Source organism: Nerophis lumbriciformis, linkage group LG32, assembly GCF_033978685.3.
Source record: "Nerophis lumbriciformis linkage group LG32, RoL_Nlum_v2.1, whole genome shotgun sequence".
Taxonomy (NCBI): Eukaryota; Metazoa; Chordata; class Actinopteri; order Syngnathiformes; family Syngnathidae; genus Nerophis; species Nerophis lumbriciformis.
Genome location: NC_084579.2, coordinates 11938033 through 11959617, shown reverse-complemented (window position 1 = coordinate 11959617; position 21585 = coordinate 11938033). Strand labels below are relative to the sequence as shown.

The window sequence follows — 21585 nt, the reverse complement described above, 5'->3', positions numbered from 1 at the left end:
TTTGTCGTCCCCAAAGTAAGAACTGAACTGGGCAAGAAAGCATTTAGGTTTTCAGCACCAAAGGCTTGGAATAACCTACAATCGAATATTCAACTTCAAACCCTTGTTACATTGAATGAGTTTAAAGCTTCTGTGAAAGGATTGCAGTCTACCTTGTCTCTATGCACGTGTTATGTGAGCAAGTTTTAATGTTGTAAATTTGATGTTTTATGTGTTGTTTACTGTTTTTAATGTAACTTTGCTGCTGCCCTCTTGGCCAGGTCTCCCTTGGAAAAGAGATATTTGATCTCAGTGGGATTTTACTTGGTTAAATAAAGGCTAAAAAAAAAATGCATTGATTAAATTGGACCCCGACTTAAGTTGAAAAACTTATTGGGGTGTTACCATTTAGTGGTCAATTGTACGGAATATGTACTGTACTGTGCAATCTACTAATACACACGTTTCAATCAATCAATCAAAGTTGACTGGAGGTGTTCTTTTAGTGCGGTTTTGAAGGAGGATAGAGATGCACTTTCTTTTACACCTGTTAAACATTGCAACTTTTTCTCTTAACATTTCACCTGTTTCTCTTTTGTTCCCCTTTTTATTTTTAGTTAATAGTATTTTTGGACTATGCTGTAGGCCTTTAAAAAAATAGCCGCGGGCCGCAAATGGCCCCCGGGCCGCACTTTGAACATTCCTGCCTTAGACTTTAGTACAGTGTTACTGTAGCAACTAAATAACCAGCTAGTGAGCTAGATATAGATATTAGGCTGGTGTATTACCTGTCCAGGTGAGGTGGTCTCCGTGTAAGAGATGCTCTTTGTCCAGGTCCATTGTACACCGCGGAGGAAACCCTGTGCGGCCGGCCGCCATCTTGGATAAGGCAGGTCCTACTTGAAGCCAGGATAACCCGTCAAAAACCTCCTCAGAAAAGCTCAACATTAGCGTCTTAAGCTTCATTACTGGTGAGTAAATGCAGTCGGCGAGTCCTTTTTTTTTTACGGTCGCCACACAAAACTGGTAGTCCCTGACGGGAACGTCGAGACGCCCGTACGGCAATGGCGGAGTTGCTTGTGTAAAGAGTGGGCTAATTGGGATGCTAACGAGGCTAACTCAATGCTAAGTCCATGTCTCGTACAGACACGCAAAACATTATATTGTCTACTAATGTAATTGGGAATAAACTACGCTAACTCGAAGATAGTTTATTTACGTTTACGACTTAAATACATGGGCTGACACTATCACAGCCTATAATAATCCACGCCCGGTAAGCTAACGTTAGCCGAAGCATGCTAAAGCTACAGTTAGAAATAGAATAGAATGGCCTTTATTGTCATTATATTGGCATATAACGAGGTTAAAGACTCCAATTTAAGGTGCGGTACTGGAAACAAATATGGTGTAAAACTAAATGACACAAGAAGTAAAATAAAAAAAATAAGAATTGAAGTGGTTTTATAAAGGGACTCGTGTTCCTGTCGAATTTATACAAACACACAAAATCGTCGAAAATATGTTGAACTTTGTCATCCGTGGCGCATTAAAACACCTCCAACTTGCCTGTCAAGTAGGCTTTAGCCGTATCTGCGGGGCCTTTTTATCGAGATAACAAACACTAATAAATATATACACTCGGCCTTGGTAAGATCTGTAAATGGCAAATCTGCAGTTTTTTGTGGCTCGTTTGAGACAAAACAGGGACAATCGGTAGAAAATGGATGGAGGTTAATCCGATTTGCCGAGCCAAACAACAAAAAAGTGTCAAATTTTGGAGTACGATGACGTTTGTCTGCCTCTACAAAGCAGCAGATATGCTGTCAATAGACTGTCAAATATTGTGAATTATGCCCCGATTTTTTTCAATTAAAAAAAAAAAATGATGCCCATTTCTTCTGAGTCACATGATTTGAAAAGTGTCGCCTAACATTGTGGATTGTCATGATTTTCTACAACAGTGCATCCTCTTGCCACAATGGGAAGTAGCAGCACGGATGTCTCTGGAGTACAAGAAATCATCGGAATTATGTTGAACTTTGTCATCCATGGCTCGTTAGAACACCTCCAACTTGCCTGTCAAGTAGGCTTAGCCATATCTGCGGGGCCTTTTTATCGAGATAACAAACACTAATAAATATATACACTCGGCCTTGGTAAGATCTGTAAATGGTAAATCTGCAGTTTTTTGTGGCTCGTTTGAGACAAAACAGGCACAAGCGGTAGAAAATGGATGGATGTTAGTCCGATTTGCCGAGCAAAACAACAAAAAAAGTGTCACATTTTGGAGTGTGATGACTTTTGTCTGCCTCTACAAAGCAGCAGATAGACTGTCAAATAATGTGAATTATGCCCTGAAAACGACAACAAAAAAAGGTCAAATTTGGAGTACGATGACGTTTGTCTGTGTACAGCTCCACTAATGGACATTGGAGTGTTACTTTCAAAGGCAAAATTAAAGTATAGCTAGAAACATAATTTTATATGGGACTTTATTGTATTATATGTATAGTACGTGTTCCATAAAGAAAAAAGCATAAAACACAGTATATTTAAATGTACTAAATGTAAAAAAGGGAATAAATATTCAAAATAATCTAGTTTGGTTACGCCATCATGAGCGCAACACAAGGTTGTAAAAGTTACTACAATTCTAAATAAGATGTCAAAAGCAAACTGAAATCAAATACACACAGCTTAAAGATTGATCAATACCTATTTATGATGATTTATCAAAATATAAAAGAAATATACCTGAACGCTCATGATGGTAACACCAAAAAGTAACGCTATGAATCGCGTTTTTCCAAGTTTTTGGGGCATTTTTATGCTATTTCCAAGCATCTCCTTTTTATTATCGTTGATTTTAAATGGTCAAACTAATGCATATTATATATGCATGCCCTAGTAAACAAAAAAAAAGTCATATTTATTTTGATTGTTACATTTTGAAGTACATTTGTGCAGGTGGGTGCGAATGTACCCATTACCAGAGCTGTACACCTCTACAAAGCAGCAGATATGCTGTCAATAGACTGTCAAATATTTAATTTCATTTTCATTTTTTATTTATCTCCTTCATTGATGTGCATCCTTGATCGATAGACAATTAAACCTCAGCAACTAAACACACAAATGCCTGAGAAGGAGCAGGATGAAGAAAAATCTTACATTTTCCTGCCCCCTTCAATATAATATGTAGTCTTACTTAATGGATATCATACAAACCAAACAAATACATCCAAATATAATAAAAATAAACAAAAAACACAACAAGTGCAAAACTTCATGAAGTACAAACCGAACAAAAAAGTAATATACACCTCACGGGATGATACAAAACAAACACAAAACCAGACAAAAAATAAGTAATCTAATAAATATAAAGCAAAATGTAAACACTTATGGCTGTCCATATGATCTTATTGTTCTGTCTTTATATATTGTGAATTATGCCCCAATTTTTTCCCCATTTTTTAAAATGATGCCCATTTGTTCTGAGTCACATGATTTGAAAAGTGTGGCCTAACATTGTGGATTGTCATGATTTTCTACAACAGTGCATCCTCTTGCTACAATGGGAAGTAGCAGCACGGATGTCTCTGGAGTACAAGAAGTGCTGAGCCCTGTCATTTGGTCACATGCATACAAACCACCCTCTTTAAGCGACACCAGCAGGTTTTATCATCTCGTTAAAAACACACACACAAAAAACAGTGTAGAACGGGGTTAAGTATCACAACAAGTTAATCACATTTAATTTTCTCTCCAGTGGACGTTACATCGGAGTATGCGCTCACGCAGAGGATAAGATGCCACATGAGGGTCATGTGACGGCAGGCAGCCTAGAAAGGAGGGCGGGGAGAAAGGCCGTAAACGTTATGCAGGAATTCTACGTCTTGTTACAGACTTAAAATATGCAGACTGAGACTACTTGAAGCATGAATTTTGACAGTGGAACCGTTCCAAAACAATGGTTCTGTCCCTGGGTCAAACGGTTCAGTTCAGTTCAGTTTCAGTTTATTTGGAACATGCATATGATACAATGTAATGCATCACACACAATTCGAGTTGTTTTGTTACAGCACGTCCGAAAAGGAGTAGGAAGAAGCAGAGCTTATTTACTCCTACCGCTTTTTATACATAGCAATTTTATCCAATTTCTTTGTTCTCTGTAACAGAACAGTGAACAAATAAATAATATACCATAGTAAGCAAACAAATATTAAATACATAAATATTTTTTCTCAATAAAAAAAAAAAGGGTTCAAGATGTTCATCATAATTCTTGTTCTGTGCACTTTGTGAACACTCGAAGTTGGAACAGTCTCTTAAACTGAATCATATTGTTGCTTTTTTTTATTTCTTTGGTTAATCCATTCCATAATTTAGTTCCACATACAGATATGCTAAAGGTTTTAAGTGTTGTACGAGCATACAAATGTTTTAAATTAGATTTTCCTCGAAGGTTATATTTCTCCTCTTTTGTTGAGATGCATTGTTGTACATTCTTGGCAGTGCCCATCAAAAGTGTAAAAAGAAGTTAACATAGCATATTTACAGTAGCACTTTAAGGAAGTAGGCTTGCTAAAGGTGCATTCCCTTTGGTTATGGTTTTAGTTCAAACATGCATACAGTTACAATTTGGCACATCACATATTTCCAGTTTCCGAAAAGGAGTCGGATGAAGCGGAGCTTATTTAATCGTACCTCTTTTCCATTTCATAGCAATTTCTAACACATTTGTTAGTTCACTTTTTGTGCTCAATTTGTAACACACGCAAATAAAATAATAAAGTTTTCAATAATAAACAGTTGTTCAAGTTGTAAGTCACATTGTGAGATGTTTTTGATGAGGTTCAAGATGTTTATCAGGATTCCTCTTACTTGTACTTTGTAAACACTTTGAGTTTGAACAGTTTCTTAAACTGGATCATATTGGTACTTTGCTAAATCCATTCCATAATTTGATTCTACATACTGATATACTACAGATTTTAAGTGTTGTACATGCATACAAATGTTTTAAGTTACACTTTCCCCATTTTGTTGAGAATCATTTTTGTACATTCTAACTGTTGTTTAGTGTAAGTGAAAAAAAAGGCGGGCCGCTTTGTGGTACTTTTTACATGATGACTACTAACTTTGAACACATTTGTTGTGGGACAGTTTTTCCCCATTCAAAACAATGAAAACATTACTTAATCTTTTCCAGGTCCAAAGCAGACTGCAATCTGTTTATGGTGGTGGTTTGGAGGGGGGTGGTGATGTAATTATAAAATCTGCATAATTTGCCAAGAGGCACTTGCAGAAAGGGTGTAAAAACACATGCAAAGCCAATACTACAAGTCAACCTTCTTCTTTTTGTGAGTGCTTTTAGAAAAGGGAGTGGCCCACAGCATCACCTGTTGCTAGTTGAGAAGAGCATTTACGTTTTCTCTCAAAAATCTCCTGTAGTTTTGTCGATAGTTGCTTTTTTGTTACAGAGTATCTTGAGTGCTGGCAGCAATAAGGATCCTTTCTGCTCCTATTTATTTTCTGGCAGACCCGCTGATTTGCAATGTGTTTAGCTCTGCTTGCTTGTTCATGTCGTCATGCCCATACCACATTTCCTATGGTTACGTCACTGCCGGCTCACTAAGCGAACACAAATTCCTCTTCCAGGAACTACTGTGCTGCCGAGCTACAAATGAGCCAAACGTAAAAGAAATGGTCGCATATTGCAATCATCATGCTAACACATTGCACATGTTTTCTCTCTGTTTCAGAGCCACAATGGCCACCGCACCATACAACTATTCCTACATTTTTAAATACATCATTATTGGTAAGTGTGGACTAGATTGTGCACTCGTGTCTGATATAACCTGCTTGCTTTTTTACGTTATTTGTATAACTCATTAATAAAGTGCCCCTAATATTCAAATCACGCAGCACTTTGCCTGACTTGTTAGGCAGAGGCCTTTTAAGTAAACACATTTGCTCGCTGGTGCCTTCATAGGAATATGCATACATATATCAATCCATAGCAACATGGTAACACATTATTGTGGTCAGTGGTGGTCCTAAGGCAGGGGTCGGCAACCCAAAACGTTGAAAGAGCCAAATTGGACCAAAAATACAAAAAAATAATCTGTCTGGAGCTGCAAAAAAATGAAAAGCTGTATATAAGTCTTATAATGAAAGCAACACATGACGTAAGTGTCTATATTAGCTATATTAGCCTACTATCAAAATGACTGTGTCGCAGGCTGAAGCAAATCTTTGTTGACAGAAATGTTGAAATTTAATATTTATTCTACACGTTTTTACAACATTAGAAACCATTAGTAAATCAGAGGCTACTCAGAAGGTGAGATAACTCCTGGAAATTACTGGCTTTTAATGGCCAAAGGTGTAGATGTGTGTCCAAGTTAAAGGAAACCGCCAATAGATTTATTACAATCTTTGGCAAGCTAGGTAATGTTTGCTGTGGTCTGGAACAACATGGCACACAAACAGCTATCTGAAATGCAGCCAATATTACATACAGATAATGTGTCATGAGACATGCAAAACTAAATTATATACAAAGATGATAAAAGTAAAGGATATTAAATGAGCTCAAATATACCTAAAAATTAGGCATAATGATGCAATATGTACATACAGCTAGCCTAAGTAGCATGGATTAGCTTGCTGTCATGCACTGACCAAATAAGCCTGATTAGCACACCAACAAGTCAATAACATCAACAAAGCGCACTTTTGTGCATTCACGCACAGCATGAAACTTTTGGTGGACAAAATGAGACAAAGAAGGAGTGGAAGATTTTACATGTAAACAAACTGTTGCGTCACAGTCCACACTATGGTGAGTTCAAGAACCGCTGAAATTTGTAGGGCAAAACGATGTTCACCAAATACTCTCATCAGTGAAGCATACCCACAAATATATTAAACAGTGGGCTTTCTAACAATTGGGAACGTTTGTGTCATGTCAGACAACAAAACATATTTTCCCCCCATCTTTTTCCATTTGCAATCTTTTTTAAAAAATGCTCCAGGGAGCCACTAGGGCGGCACTAAAGAGCCGCGGGTTGCTGACCCCCGTTCTAAGGACATGTGCCCTGCATCCGCCTCTGACTGTGGTTGCTAGGTTTGTTATTGTCTGTGTATTTAAGGACATCTTTCTCTCTCTCTCTCTTCACAGGGGACATGGGTGTAGGGAAGTCATGTTTGCTGCACCAATTCACAGAAAAGAAATGTAAGTGCTCGCACCGCTCCTGTCTCTTTTCATCCACGCGCGGCGGCGGAAGTCGGCAGCGAGAGACTATTTTTCTGTGCGTCAGCCGCCTCTATTCAAGCCGCGTGGTGCTCAATGGCGCTATTAAGGCGCCAGATGCTGCAATCCTGTGCCATGGCATCCTCCTTTTGACAGCGATACTTTAATTCAACGCACCTGCTGCGTGCTTACACGACACTCCCGTCGGGAATTTGCAATGACGCGATCGTGCCAATTTACGCAAATTCCACTAATACCCACAAATTATAACTTTGTTTTAATGCCTGTGACTTCCCCGCATATTTTAGCTGATCAGTTTAATTTTGGTCAATTGGATTTGTCTCAGAGCGGCGCTCTCAACAAAACAAATGTCTGTTTCTCGTGTAGACGTATCAGTAAGAACATGTAACAATATATTAACTCCTTACTGATCAAACAGTGCCCACACAGCTAATACTTACTTATCAGAATCAGCAAGGAATTTGACTTGCTAGACTATGCTCTTATTTGTTCAATGTAAACAATAAATATTAACAAAAGATATGTACAAGTAGTTAAATAACTAATATGTGAAGGTTAATTAATAGGGCAGTGGTGAATAGAGCAAAGCAAAAAGATGAGTTAGTACGTTCACAGTTCCAGAGTTATTTCACAGTGTTCATCAGATTGCTAGCGTGTGGGAAGAAACTGTTCTTACGACAGGTTGTTTTGGCGTAGTGATTTGTAACGTCTGCCGGAGGGGAGGAGTTTAAACAATTTGTCACCAGGGTGTGATGCTACCTGCCTGTTTCCGGACCCTGGACCGGTATAAGTCCTGTATGGGGGGCAAGGTAGACACTGATAATATTTTCTGCAGTCCTACTTGTTTGTTGCAGTCTGCCATAAACCTTGCTGCCGGCCTAAAAATAGCCTATGGAAACCAATATGGTCGACTTCTCGTTCGTTTTCCGATATGGGTTCTTCAGACTTTTATGTGTGTCCTGTCATTAACGACGTCTCCAGCGATTTGTGTCGAGGGGCTTACGTTTTCAAACTTTTTAAGAGAGCCAATCTTTGCAGTTAGGGTTCTGGACATCTAAAATGTCCTTGCACAGTGCTAAGATTTCTGGGTAATGCAGTTTAGTGAGTGTACAAACACTTACTTCCTAGTTTACATGTACCGTATTTTTTGGATTATAAGTGTGAGTTTTTTTTCATAGTTTGGCCGGGGGTGCGACTTATACTCCGGAGCGACTTATGTGTGAAATTATTAACACATTACCGTAAAATATCAAATAATATTATTTAGCTCATTCCCGTAAGAGACGAGGCGAATGTCAGCAATCGTCACACACACGTCAACCAATAAAAATTTGGCGGGGGCGGGTCATGGCAGAAGTGCATTGTGGGTCATGGGATGCTACCTGCTACTACGTCCGTAGCTATAAAAATGGATCATTTCAACATTGGCGGTAACTTAAAAAAACTGAGAAGGGCTGAACAAAAATGGCACCGAAAAGGAAATCATATACTGCAGATTACAAGCTGGACGAAGTGAAATATGCAGCAGAAAACGGCAAGAGGAAGCGGCGCATACCTTCGGAGTTGGCAGAGTTGTTTAGAAGCGACACCGAGGAAGAAGATTTCATGGGATTTAGCGATTAGGAGTGACAGATTGTTTGGTAAACGTCTCGCATGTTCTATATGTTATAGTTATTTGAATGACTCTTATCATAATATGTTACGTTAACATACCAGGCACGTTCTCAGTTGCTTATTTATGCCTCATATAACGTACACTTATTCAGCCTGTTGTTCACTATTCTTTATTTATTTTAAATTGCCTTTCAAATGTCTATTCTTGGTGTTGGCTTTTATCAAATACATTTCCCCAAAAAATGCGACTTATACTCCAGTGCGACTTATATATGTTTTTTTCCTTCTTTATTATGCATTTTCGGCCGGTGCGACCTATACTCCGGAGCGACTTATAATCCGAAAAATACAGTACTTATGTATTATCTAACCTTTGTTTACCCAGGGTACGACGATTAAAAGCAGATTGTTATTTGCAATGCTTACACTGACCAAAAATATAAACGCACCACTTATGTTTTTGCTCCCATTTTTCACACGTTGAACTCAAAGATCTAAAACTATATACACAAAAGACCTAATTTTCTCAAATATTGTTCACAAATCTGTCTAAATTGGTGTTAGTGAGCACTTCTATGCCAATATAATCCATCCCACCTCACAGGTGTGGCATATCATAATGCTGATTATTGCATTATTGCACAGGTGTGCCTTAGACTGCCCACCTTAATAGACCACTCTGAAATTTGTAGTTTTATCACACAGCCACAAATGTCGCAAGTTTTGAGGGAGTGTGCCGTCGGCATGCTGACTGCAGGAATGTCCACCTGAGCTGTTGCCTGTGAATTGAATGTTCATTTCTCTACCATAAGCCGTCTCCAAAGGCGTTTCAGAGAATTTGCACAGTCACAGTCACAGACCATGTGTAACCACACTGGCTCAGGACCTTCAAATCCTGAAGGTGCACCTCCATCATCGTCTGAGACCAGCCACCCGGACAGCTGCTGCGACAGTTGGTTTACATAACCAAAGAATTTCTGAACAAACCGTCTCAGGGAAGCTTGGGTCTCAACCTGACTGCAGTTCATCATCGTTGTAACCGACTTGAGTGGGAAAATGCGCACATTCGATGGCGTTTTGGCACGTTGGAGATGTGTTCTTTTTACGGATGAATCCCGGTTTTCACTGTTCATGGTAGACTGCAGACTATGTGTGGGAGATCACGTAGCCTCTAAACGTCTGAATTCAGGCATCTTATTAGGCCGCAACAATCAATTACCACGAATTGATTTACTTGGACCCCGACTTAAACAAGTTGAAAAACTTATTCGGGTGTTACCATTTAGTGGTCAATTGTACAGAATATGTACTGTACTGTGCAATCTACTAATAAAAGTTTCAATCAATCAAACACAAAAAGCACGCCAGTTCTTGGAGGAACTGACATGAGCCTAATGCTAACTTCACTAACGTCGTCTTCTTCTCCGCAGTCATGGCAGACTGCCCCCACACGATCGGCGTAGAGTTCGGCACGAGGATAATCGAGGTGAGCGGCCAGAAGATCAAGCTTCAGATCTGGGACACGGCCGGACAAGAGCGCTTCCGGGCCGTGACCCGCTCGTACTACCGTGGAGCGGCGGGGGCGCTGATGGTGTACGACATCACTAGGTGTGTATGACTTTCTATTTCAAATAAAAGTCATAGGACTCGGAACAGATGCGTCAGGTTTTCTTAGCCAAAGTGTGAGATGGTTATCAGCTCAATAAACACCAGCGTGAAGAATGTCTCGGCACACCACACCCGACCGACTCCACTAAAGTCCCCCAAACGCACTTAACTCAGACAAAACCAACACACTTTGTTTACACGGCCGTTAAAAGCGACTGCCCACAGCTGCTGGCTAATGGAAGCACAAGGAAGAATGCTTCACTCATGCCAAGCCAACGCTGATAATCATGACATGATGGCAGTGGAAGGTCCAATAACCACTTCTCATGTGTCGCTCTATTTCCTCTAAAGAAAACAGGCCACAGTAATGATACACTTTAGAGTAGTCAGGGTACAGCTTGTGCAGCAGGATAGATTTACTTTTATTGTCTGTACAGCTGGCAACACAAGGGAGTCAACTTCCCCGTCCTTGGTGTGAGCACTATTGGTATCTAGCACTGCCTTAGTACTCTTGGGCATGGAGGTCAGGTTGTTGGCACAGTCATCGTGATGACATCACCAGTGGAGATGCTGGATGTTACAATCATTTTCTTCCTTCATTCATTCAGTCCTTTCCTAATTTCCAATTGTATTTTCTTCCTATTGTATTTCCTTTCTTTCCTTCCTTCATTTTTCCCCAACTTTCTTTCCTGGCTTGCTTTTTCTTCCTTCTTTCATACCTTTCTTCATTACCAACTTCCTTCTCCCATTTCTTCTTTCATTCTGTCCATCCTTCCTTTTTATTTCCTAACTTCCTTCATTCCATCCGTCTTTCCTAACTTTACTTCTTTCCTAACTTCCTTCCTTCTTTCCTAATTTCTTCCTATTGTATTTCCTTTTTTCTTTCCTTCCTTCATTTTTCCCCCAACTTTCTTTCGTCCTTCTTTCCTAGCTTTCTCTCCTCCTTCCTTCTTTCATATCTTTCTTCATTCCCAACTTCCTTCTCCCCTTTCTTGTTTCCTAACTTTCTTCCATACGTCCTTTTTATTTCCTAACTTCCTTATTCGTGACTTTCCTTACTTTCTTCCTAACGCTTGTCCCTCTTGGGGTTGCTAGAGCCTATCCCAGCTGCATTCAGGCGGAAGGCGGTGTACAATCTGGACAAGTCGCTTCCTCCTTTCCTATTTTCCTTCCGCCTGTCTGTCCTTCCTTTCCTCTAAAGGCTTAGTGGCCATATGTGTGGACAGCACCTTTTAGCTCTTATTTCCAAAATCGTGTACACTACTGAATTGGGGTCTTATGGCCACTTATGTGGACACTTATACTGCCATCTGGTGGTGTCAGAAGAGTATAACATACAATGGAATTTGGGGGAGGGAAGTGTAAAAATAAGAATTAGCATGTCACTAAACATGAAGTACACATTTGTTACTTATGGACTAAGTACATCATATCAAAAGATGATTCTTAGTTTTTATTCTAATTAGGGTCCAATAAGACCAAATAGCAAAGAGAAATAAAAAAAGCATGTAAACAAACAGCTTGGGCCTTAAGAGGTTAATATCCTAACTTCTTTTTTTTATTTTTAATTTCTTTCCTTTCACTTGAGGATGCCTCACAGCTGCTTAATGGGGTTGAGGTCTTGAGGAGCCACTGGCTTGGTTCTTCCATCAAGAAGGTGGATGTGTATTTGGGGCTCCCGTCTATCATGTTGGAAAAACCACTGTTTCTGATTCAGAATGTCACATTGCATGTTGGCATTGAACCCCTGCTTCCCCAGTGCAGGCAGCACTCGTGTAGCCCCAGACCAAACTACCACCACCGCACTTGACTGTATATAAGACAATTATCTTGCTACTCACTTGTGTTGCTAAGCTTTTAGACACTAACAGTACATCTATACCAGACCTGGGGCCCATTAAGATTTTCAATCCGGCCCGCCGAACGTTCTACATAATTTTTTTTTAGACCTTTAACATCAAAACTGTTGACACCATTATGATGTGCATTATGCATAATGACTATAGAAAGTATTTCAATGGTTGAAATCTGCGCTTTTGGGCGTTATAGGAGTTATTACAGTAATCTACGTCACAGCAGCTCAGACCAGGAACAAAGCAGAGTGGGCGGGGTTTGTTTTCAGAGCAGCGAGCCCGAAACACATGTGTCAGAAACAGATGCAGAAGCAGATTTTTACGTGATATTATATTGTAGGCGTATACTACACTTTGCATTCATATTTTGCCGTTTGTTACATTTTTGTTGTGTTTTGCTTGATTGTAAAAGATACACAACTATCGAGGATCTGGTCTGAGAAGAAAGAGGAGCTATGCTCATTTGTTGTTAATATTCAGTGTTTTATTGTTCATAGTTAATATTGTAAATCCTACTTTCTTTATTTTAATGTACATTCAGTAAAAAAAAACGTAAAATTCAATTCCGTTTTTTTGAGGTGGTCTGTCATAACTTTTTTAGAACTATTGGACATTGTGACTTTTGGTATTAGTGTTTCTGAAAAAAGGGACCAAACACACATACTGTACAGCAGATTTGTACAGCTAAATGTGTACATATCATTTTACACACACAGGCCCCCCCAAACACATTTTTTCTCTCAATGTGGCCCCCAAGTCAAAATATTTGCCTAGCACTGATCTATTATCATACAATCTGTACACTGACTACTCTAAAGTCCACCCAGGTTTCATTCTAGTCATAAGAGTTGAGAAGATGTATTGTGGTGATACTGCATGTAACGGCAGTGCCTTGCAACATAAACAAGAGAAGCTTGTCTGGCCAGGATTAAAAAAGTGTAGCCTGTCGTCATGGAAACGTTTGTGTGCTCTCACTCAGGAGAAGCACATACAACCACCTCAGCAGCTGGTTGACCGACGCCAGAAACCTCACCAATCCCAATACTGTGAGTTCAAACGCAGACTGTTTGATATTGTTTAGCCTATGTAAAGAACGTCAGCATCATCCCAGCTGACCTGAGAGCAGCCATAGGAAGAAAGGCATCATTTATAGTAGGGACTCATTCCTTGTCTGCGCTCATCCACAGGTCATCATTCTCATAGGAAACAAAGCCGACCTGGAAGCCCAGCGAGACGTCACGTACGAGGAAGCCAAACAGTTTGCAGAGGAGAATGGTGAGTTTGAGCTGGCTTGGCTTATAAAAATGTTCATTGCTTGATGTAAGAAAGAGAAGGTTATTGTTTACTACATCAAGCTACCTTTACGTTTTATGCCTCAACATATGCTCACTGGTCATTTTGGCTTGTGGTGAGGAACATATCTGGATAATAAATGTGTGTTCCTACCATTACTTCACCTTTTTATTTAAGTGTTCTCGCCTACCACTAGATGGAGCTAATGTGCCACAGTTTGAGAATAACAATACAACAAACCTGTTCTAAACTGTTTTTTTATGAGAGTCAAAGGGCTAGAATCTTTTCAGCAGACATTGTAAAAAAAAAAGAAAAAAAAAAAAGTATAAAGCATGCTGCAGATGAAAGTTACTTAATACATCTTCTGGTGTGATGCACTCACTAGTCCGTGCGGCAAACCTTCTTCCTGTTTACATTCTTGCAGCCAATAAGAGAAGAGCAAAGTCACATGGTTTGCTGTTAGTGTGGACATGAATCGAACCGGGGTGGAAAACAGTCCAATTAATTGGATTTAGAAGCTGCAAACTAGAGATGTCCGATAATGGCTTTTTTCCGATATTGTCCAACTCTTAATTACCGATTCCGATATCAACCAATACCGATATATACAGTCGTGGAGTTAACACATTATCATGCCTAATTTTGTTGTGATGCCCCGCTGGATGCATTAAACAATGTAACAAGGTTTTCCAAAATAAATCAACTCAAGTTATGGGAAAAAAAAATGCCAACATGGCACTGCCATATTTATTATTGAAGTAGCGGGGGTGTATATTGTAGCGTCCCAGAAGAGTTAGTGTTGCAAGGGCTTCTGGGTATTTGTTCTGTTGTGTTTGTTGTGTTACGGTGCGTATGTTCTCCCGAAATGTTTGTCATCCTTGTTTGGTGTGGGTTCACAGTGTGGCGCATATTTGTAACAGTGTTAAAGTTGTTTATACGGCCACCCTCAGTGTGACCTGTATGGCTGTTGACCAAGTATGCCTTGCATTCACTAGTGTATGAAAAGCCGTAGATAGTATGTGATTGGGCCGACACGCAAAGGCAGTGCCTTTAAGGTTTATTGGCGCTCTGTACTTTTCCCTACGTCCGTGTACCACTACGTACAGCGGCGTTTTAAAAAGTCATAAATGTTACTTTTTGAAACCGATACAGATAATTTACGATATTACATTTTAAAGCATTTATCGGCCTATAATGTTGGCAGTCCGATATTATTGGACATCTTTACTGCAAACTGTAAGGAGTATGTGCACTAACTGTGTCTGATGCTCCTCAGGTCTGCTTTTCCTGGAGGCCAGTGCAAAAACGTAAGTGTGCGCCTCCTCAACATTCCAGTGGTCTCTCTTTACGTTCACTCACGCCGTTTGTCCGCTCAATATTTAGAGGCGAGAATGTGGAGGACGCCTTCCTGGAGGCGGCCAAGAAGATCTACCAGAACATCCAGGACGGCAGCCTGGACTTGAACGCCGCCGAGTCGGGCGTCCAACACAAGCCGTCGGCCCCTCAAGGCGGGCGGTTAACCAGCGAACCGCAGCCTCAGAGGGAAGGCTGTGGCTGCTAATGACCAAGCAAGGACATCCCCTCTCTGGCCCTTTTTTTGTCTGACCTCGCTCATCATCATCATCATCATCATGAGGAGAGATGGATGACATTTCTCCTTCCTCTTAATACTTCCCCTTTTTTGTTTGCTCCCCTTGCACCCGCCATCTCCCTTTTGTCCATTAGACCGCACATTAATTACATTTGTTTTTAAACTTTTATAGCGTCGAAAAGACTACTTCTTACGTTCCTGTAAGAATAAAACAGCAGAAGCAGGAATTGTCCCTTGTGGAAGGAATACTGTAAAGACTTAAATTAAAAATGACATCTTTATATATATATTTTAGTTTTTAAACATTATTCAGTCATATCACAAGCACCGTTGTTTGTTGCCTTATAATTATAATTATTACGCTCCTCGCACCCAATTTGGACTTTTTGAGCCGTCTTATATTCGGGTCAGTTCCTCCAAAAGCAGCATGAGCTCGACTCCTCACATGTTGAAACGTAAAACGGCCGTCTTGTATCATGATCGTGCACTAAGCCGCATGCCCCGCCCCCTTTTTAAACATTTCCCCCTGGTTTGGACAGCTGTAAATATAAATATCGCTCATTGTTATTCGCTGGCCGTGTACAGTTGATGTGCTCGTAGTGGGTTGCCTGTAATTCACTGCATTCTGTAACATAGTTTCTATTAATAGATTTATGCAAAGGACACATCCCTCAGTAATCCCACCTTCCATATCCACACACTACTGAACTGATTTCCAACATGTGCAAAACTTGTATTTATGTTTGTTTTCCCCTCCCACCTGTACATGGGGAGGATTCCTGCATCGCTGTCTTAACTCTTTGCTGGTGGACAAGCTGATAGGGGTCTTCCTCCCCACCCCACCCACCCTTTTGCTGTCTTGAGTGACCACTCCCCGTTTTTTTTGTGTCTGTCCAGAAAGAAAAACCACGTACATATGTATAAAGGGGGGAAGAAACGGGAGCTGTGCTAACATTTAAATGCATTTTTTTTTTTTTTTGCGTGTATATGATTTTAAAATGTTTGATTTTAAAAATGACAACAAAAAAAGTCGTCTAGACAGAAAGAAAAGAAGAAATAAATTATACATAACCTGTTGTTGATGTCCGGTCTGCTGTTTTGAGCAACAAATACAGTAAAAGCACTATTTGTTTGTAATTTTATTGCAACAACAATTGCACGAGGCTAAAGAAAGGATGAGAAAACCTATTTACAAAGAGGATGAGGAGTAGTGGCATGGTGGCAGAATGGGGACAAAAAAGTGACAATACCACATCCAAATTGTGGTTTTGGAGTCCTCTGGCTTCACAATCTCACACACACACACACACACTTGTAGATTTGAAAACAGCAAGTGACAGATCCATCAAACATTCAGTCCAGTGTTTCCCCAAGGAGACATTTGCTTGCAACACTTTCAGTCTGTCATCTCTTCAAGCTGCTACTGATGGCTTTTTATCAAATGGCATGTACAAAAAAAGGTCTTTATGGTCCCTCCCTAGTAAATATTGGGGATTTTTTTTTTTTTGGTATGGGGTGGGGGAGAAGTCTTTAAGGCACACAAACTTACCTGCTCTCGTTTGGGTATGTATGGCAAAGTGGTCGCAATTACTGCAACGACCACATTGGGAAAAAATCAACACATTCACACAGAACATAGAAAATACTTAACGAGTGCACAAACTGATGAAAATGGAACTATGAATTAAAAGGCACGTTTTTTTAACTTCAGGTGCGTTCACATTTGTCATGTTTTCTTAAAATGAACTATGGTGCACCAAACGGGCGGACCGACACTTCATGAAACGAGGCTTGTCGTCCGCTTGGTCACATGACAAAAACACACTTTTTTTCAACTGACCCACAAATGTGAACGCAACCAAAATGAGGGAAAAAAATCGGGCACCTTCCTTTCAAGCGTGACGTCGAGCACGTTGCTCGTTCATAGTTTGGTCTAACTTGCACGTTCCTCGGCTTCCGTCCGTTGGGATCGTCAGCCCGGGCTCGCCAACAGGACCCTGACAGGAAGCAGAGTTAATGCCCCCCCCGGCTTCCCCTCCCCCGGTTCAGTTCATTAACGAGGAGAGAACTACGCTACCTCTGAACGATGTCGCTGATCTCTTTAAGGGAGGACAGCAGCTTACTGAAGTCCTGCTGCGCGTTGGCGCCCCCGGAGGCGGCGGGGCAGATCTGCAGCTCGCGCAGGCTGCCCTCCAGCTTGTTGATGGCCTCGCGGAAGGCGAACTTGTTCCTCATCTGCTGGATGGAGTCCACGTAGCTCACGCAGTACTTGGACAGGTTCTTGCCGGCCTCCAGCACGGCGCTGTGGCTGCCCGTCTGCTCCGAGTTGCGGCCGATGGCGGCGCGGAGCCGCTCGGCGCCCTCCAGCACCATCTCGCGCGTCACCGCCGAGTTGGGCGTGCGTTCCGAGGCCTGGCGCGGCGCCGTCTTGCGGAGAGAGCGGCGGGTGTTCACCAGGGGGATGAAGGCGGTGGGCGGGCCCGCTTCGCCCCCCAGGGAGCTGTTCAGCGAGGTGGAGGTCTTGAGCGGTTGAGGTTTGGAGTTGCAGCCCAGGGGAAGCTTCTTGGGGGCCTCGCTGAGGGGCGAGCGCCCTTGCTCACTGGCTGGTTGGGGGTCGGAGGCGGACGGGAGGCCTTTAACTCGGCTTTCTGATGAGGGGGAGGGGAGGTCCTGGGTGGGGCTGCGGGAGGTCCTGCCTGTTTTGGCGGTGGCAGGCGGCGGAGGAGGAGCCGGTTTGGGTTTCTGGAACTTCCCCCTCTCTCGGACAGAGTCCGCAGTGTGCTTGTTTCTGCGGGCCCTACACTCGTCCCCGGCGGCCCCCAAAGCTGGGAAGACGCTGGGCTTGAGGAGCTCGGCGTGCAGAGCGCTGGTCTTGGAGTTCTCCAGTCCCGCCAGCGCCGGCCTCCTGACCACTTTGGGGGTCAGCGCCTGGGGACTGGATCCAGGACTTTCAGCGTCTTTGGACAAATCCGCCGTCTCCTCTGTCTTTTTGGGCAGACGTGGCGGCGGGGTGAGAGTTCCCATCCGAGGGCCGGCGTCCCCTTTCTCGCCGGTCCTCTTGCGGGGGAGAGCCGGTTTCCCGCCAAAGGTCCCGGAGTCAAAGTGGCGATGCCCCGGGTCCCGCGGCAGCGTGACCGATCGCCACTCGGTGCCGTCCGAGCCGATGGGGAGACTCGACGACCAGAAAAAGCGTTTGGAGTTCGTCATGACTTCTTCCTCTGCCTTGCCCAGAGGTCCGGGCACAGCGGGCGCCCCCTTCTTCCTGGGAAACAAGGGCCCGGGGTAGGTGGGCGCTCCGTTGGTGATGCCCCCTGCCCCGTTGTTGCCCAGGAACCTGGAGGAGTCTAGTGCGTGGGTGCCGTCGTTAACGTTCGAAGTCCCGCCGTTGTTAACGCAGTCGCCATCCCGGGGGTCCGCACCCCGCCGGTCGGCATGGATGTCCATCTCTCGGAAAGACGAGCTGCGTTTGGGCGGAGCCGGCGCGTTCTTCTTCTTCTTCTTGATGAGGCTCAGGAAGCCGCTGCCTCGGGTCTTGTCCTTGTCTTTGGGCAGCAGGCGGTCGTCCTCGTTCAGGTTGCCGTCCAGGAGGGGGCGCTCTTTCCTGGGCAGCATGGGGGACGACACCGCGGCGTCTTGGTCCAGGGGGTCTGAGGGACAAGGGGCAGAGGATCCGTGTGACAACCCTGTGACATCACCACGAAGGTGCGAGGAGCTTTCACCTGGACTATCTCCATCCCGGTTGTCCGTGTTTTTGCACCGGAGGCGGAGGGACTTGGTGGTCCTGGTCTTGGTGGGCAACTCGGGGGCCTGCTGAATGGGGCCCAGCGTCACCTTCTTGCCTTTCTTCCCCAACTCCTTTTCCACCTCTGGAAAGACACGTGAGGTGAAGAAGCGACATTAAAGTAAGACATGGAGAGTTTCACCAACCGTCTGAGATGCTGGACTCCTGGAACATGGTCTCGAAGGCCTGGTGGGTTTCGGCAAAAGACGGTCGCTCTAAAGGGTTCCACTGCCAACCTGCCGCAAGAACAAGTCTTTAGAACGAGAAGCTGGCTGTTTGGTCTCGCTCCCGACTCACAGGCCCTCATCAGCTCGTAGACTTTCTCCGGGCATCCCTCGGGGCGGTCCATGCGGTAGTCCTTCTCCAGCAGCTCGTACACTTGGGACAGGTCGATGCCCGGGTACGGCGACATCCCATAGGTGGCGATCTCCCACAGCAACACGCCGAACGCTACACGGATGGAGAGTTTTGCTATTGTGATGATGCATGTTGATGACACATTCTCACAAATTTGGACAGCGACAAGAGAACAAACACATGCTCGCTAACGTCCCTCCACAGTAAAAGTAGATCATAATATTACACAATAAATATTAAGATATTATATTGGGTATTGAAATACCCCAAAATATATCAAAATATTACACAAATATTGCGATATTTTATTGGGTAAGTAAATAACCCCAAAAATATCATATTACACCAAAATATATCAAAATATTACACAAATATTGCGATATTTTATTGGGTAAGTAAATAACCCCAAAAATATCATATTACACCAAAATATATCAAAATATTGCAATATTTTATTGGGTGTGTAAATACCCAAACACATATCATAATATTACATTAAAAATATTACAATATTTTATTAGGTATGTAAATACGCCAAAAAATATCATTTTACACAATAAATATTAAGATATTATATTGGGTATTCAAATACCCCAAAATATATCAAAATATTACACAAATATTGCGATATTTTATTGGGTAAGTAAATACCCCAAAAAATATATTACACAAATGTTACAATATCATATTGGGTATGTAAGTACCCCAAAATATATAAAAATATTACACAAATATTGCAATATTTTATTGGGTAAGTAAATACCCCCAAAAATATATCACACAATAAATATTACAATATTTTATTGGGTACGTAAATACCCCAAAATATATCAAAATACTGGGTATGTAAATACCCAAACATATATCATAATATTACACCATAAATATTAAGATATTTTATTGAGTATATAAATACGGTATACCCCAAAAATATATCATATTACACAATAAATATTACGATATTTTATTGGGTATGTAAATACCCCAAAATATATCATAATAAAATAAAGGAATATTAAGAAATTTTATTGGGTATGTAAATACCCAAAATATATCAAAATATTACACAAATATTGCGATATTTTATTGGGTATGTAAATACCCAAACATATATCATAATATTACATAAAAAATATTACAATATTTTATTAGGTATGTAAATACTCAAACATGTATCATAATATTACACCATAAATATTAAGATATTTTATTGAGTATATAAATACGGTATACCCCAAAAATATATCATATTACACAATAAATATTACGATATTTTATTGGGTACCCCAAAATATATCATAATAAAATAAACGAATATTAAGAAATTTTATTGGGTATGTAAATACCCAAAATATATCAAAATATTACACAAATATTGCGATATTTTATTGGGTATGTAAATACCCAAACATATATCATAATATTACATAAAAAATATTACAATATTTTATTAGGTATGTAAATACTCAAACATAGATCATAATATTACACAATAAATGTTAAGATATTTTATTGGGTATTTAAATACCCCAAAATATATCATAATATTACACAATAAATATTACGATATTTTATTGGATATGTAAACACCCCAAAATATATCATAATATTACACAATAAATATTACAATATTTTTTGGTTATGTAAATACCCCAAAATATATAATAATATATATTGTTTTCACAGGAGGCTGCAATATATATCGTGATACAGGTTTGAGGCCATATGGATCATTCCCAATACTTACCCCAGACGTCAGACTTGATGGAGAACTTGTTGTAGGCCAGACTCTCTGGAGCCGTCCACTTGATGGGGAACTTGGCCCCAGCGTGGGCCGTGTAGGTGTCCCCCGTCATCAGCCTGCTCAGGCCAAAGTCGGCCACCTTCACCAGGTGGTTCTCCCCCACCAGGCAGTTGCGGGCGGCCAGGTCCCTGCAGCAGCACAGACAGTAAGTGAAAGTGAGGGACAGGCTTTTAAGATGGTGATTTCTGCATGTTTGATTTACGAACCTCTTCTTCCCTTTCTTGTACAAACCTGTCCATTTACGGACCAGAGAACAAATAAAAATATGCGTTGGTGTACAAACCTTGTCTCAGTGTACGGACATTTTTCATCCACCCATTGTGTGCCTGCAGGGCAACCATTTTTTGCCATTGGCTACTGTAGGCTACTGTATTAACTGCTATATTTTGTGCTTTTTTAGCGTTTTTTAGCCTTTTG

At 41.5% G+C, this 21585-nt stretch overlaps 2 protein-coding genes across 4 annotated transcripts in view; one reads left to right on the top strand and one right to left on the bottom strand.

Moving 5' to 3' along the window:
* The first annotated feature begins 789 nt into the window (after positions 1-789).
* On the top strand, positions 790-16302 carry rab14l (RAB14, member RAS oncogene family, like). The gene is made up of 8 exons (XM_061926881.2): positions 790-950; positions 5751-5809; positions 7175-7228; positions 10312-10489; positions 13322-13388; positions 13530-13617; positions 14912-14942; positions 15019-16302. Exons 2-8 carry the CDS (start codon positions 5758-5760, stop codon positions 15194-15196), a joined length of 648 nt encoding a protein of 215 aa, XP_061782865.1. The 5' UTR covers positions 790-950; positions 5751-5757; the 3' UTR covers positions 15197-16302.
* A 50-nt stretch (positions 16303-16352) lies between these two features.
* Positions 16353-21585, bottom strand: part of abl1 (c-abl oncogene 1, non-receptor tyrosine kinase) — a 91184-nt gene continuing 85951 nt past the window's right edge. For 2 of the 3 annotated variants that reach the window (XM_061926877.1, XM_061926878.2), the window contains 4 exons: positions 21112-21296; positions 19305-19457; positions 19154-19243; positions 16353-19092 (listed from right to left, as the gene is read on the bottom strand). In XM_061926877.1, coding sequence (XP_061782861.1) covers positions 17300-19092; positions 19154-19243; positions 19305-19457; positions 21112-21296 — 2221 coding nt within the window. In that variant the 3' untranslated portion in view covers positions 16353-17299. The remainder of the gene's footprint in view (positions 19093-19153; positions 19244-19304; positions 19458-21111; positions 21297-21585) is intronic. The other variant, XM_061926880.1, reaches the window with a different exon arrangement.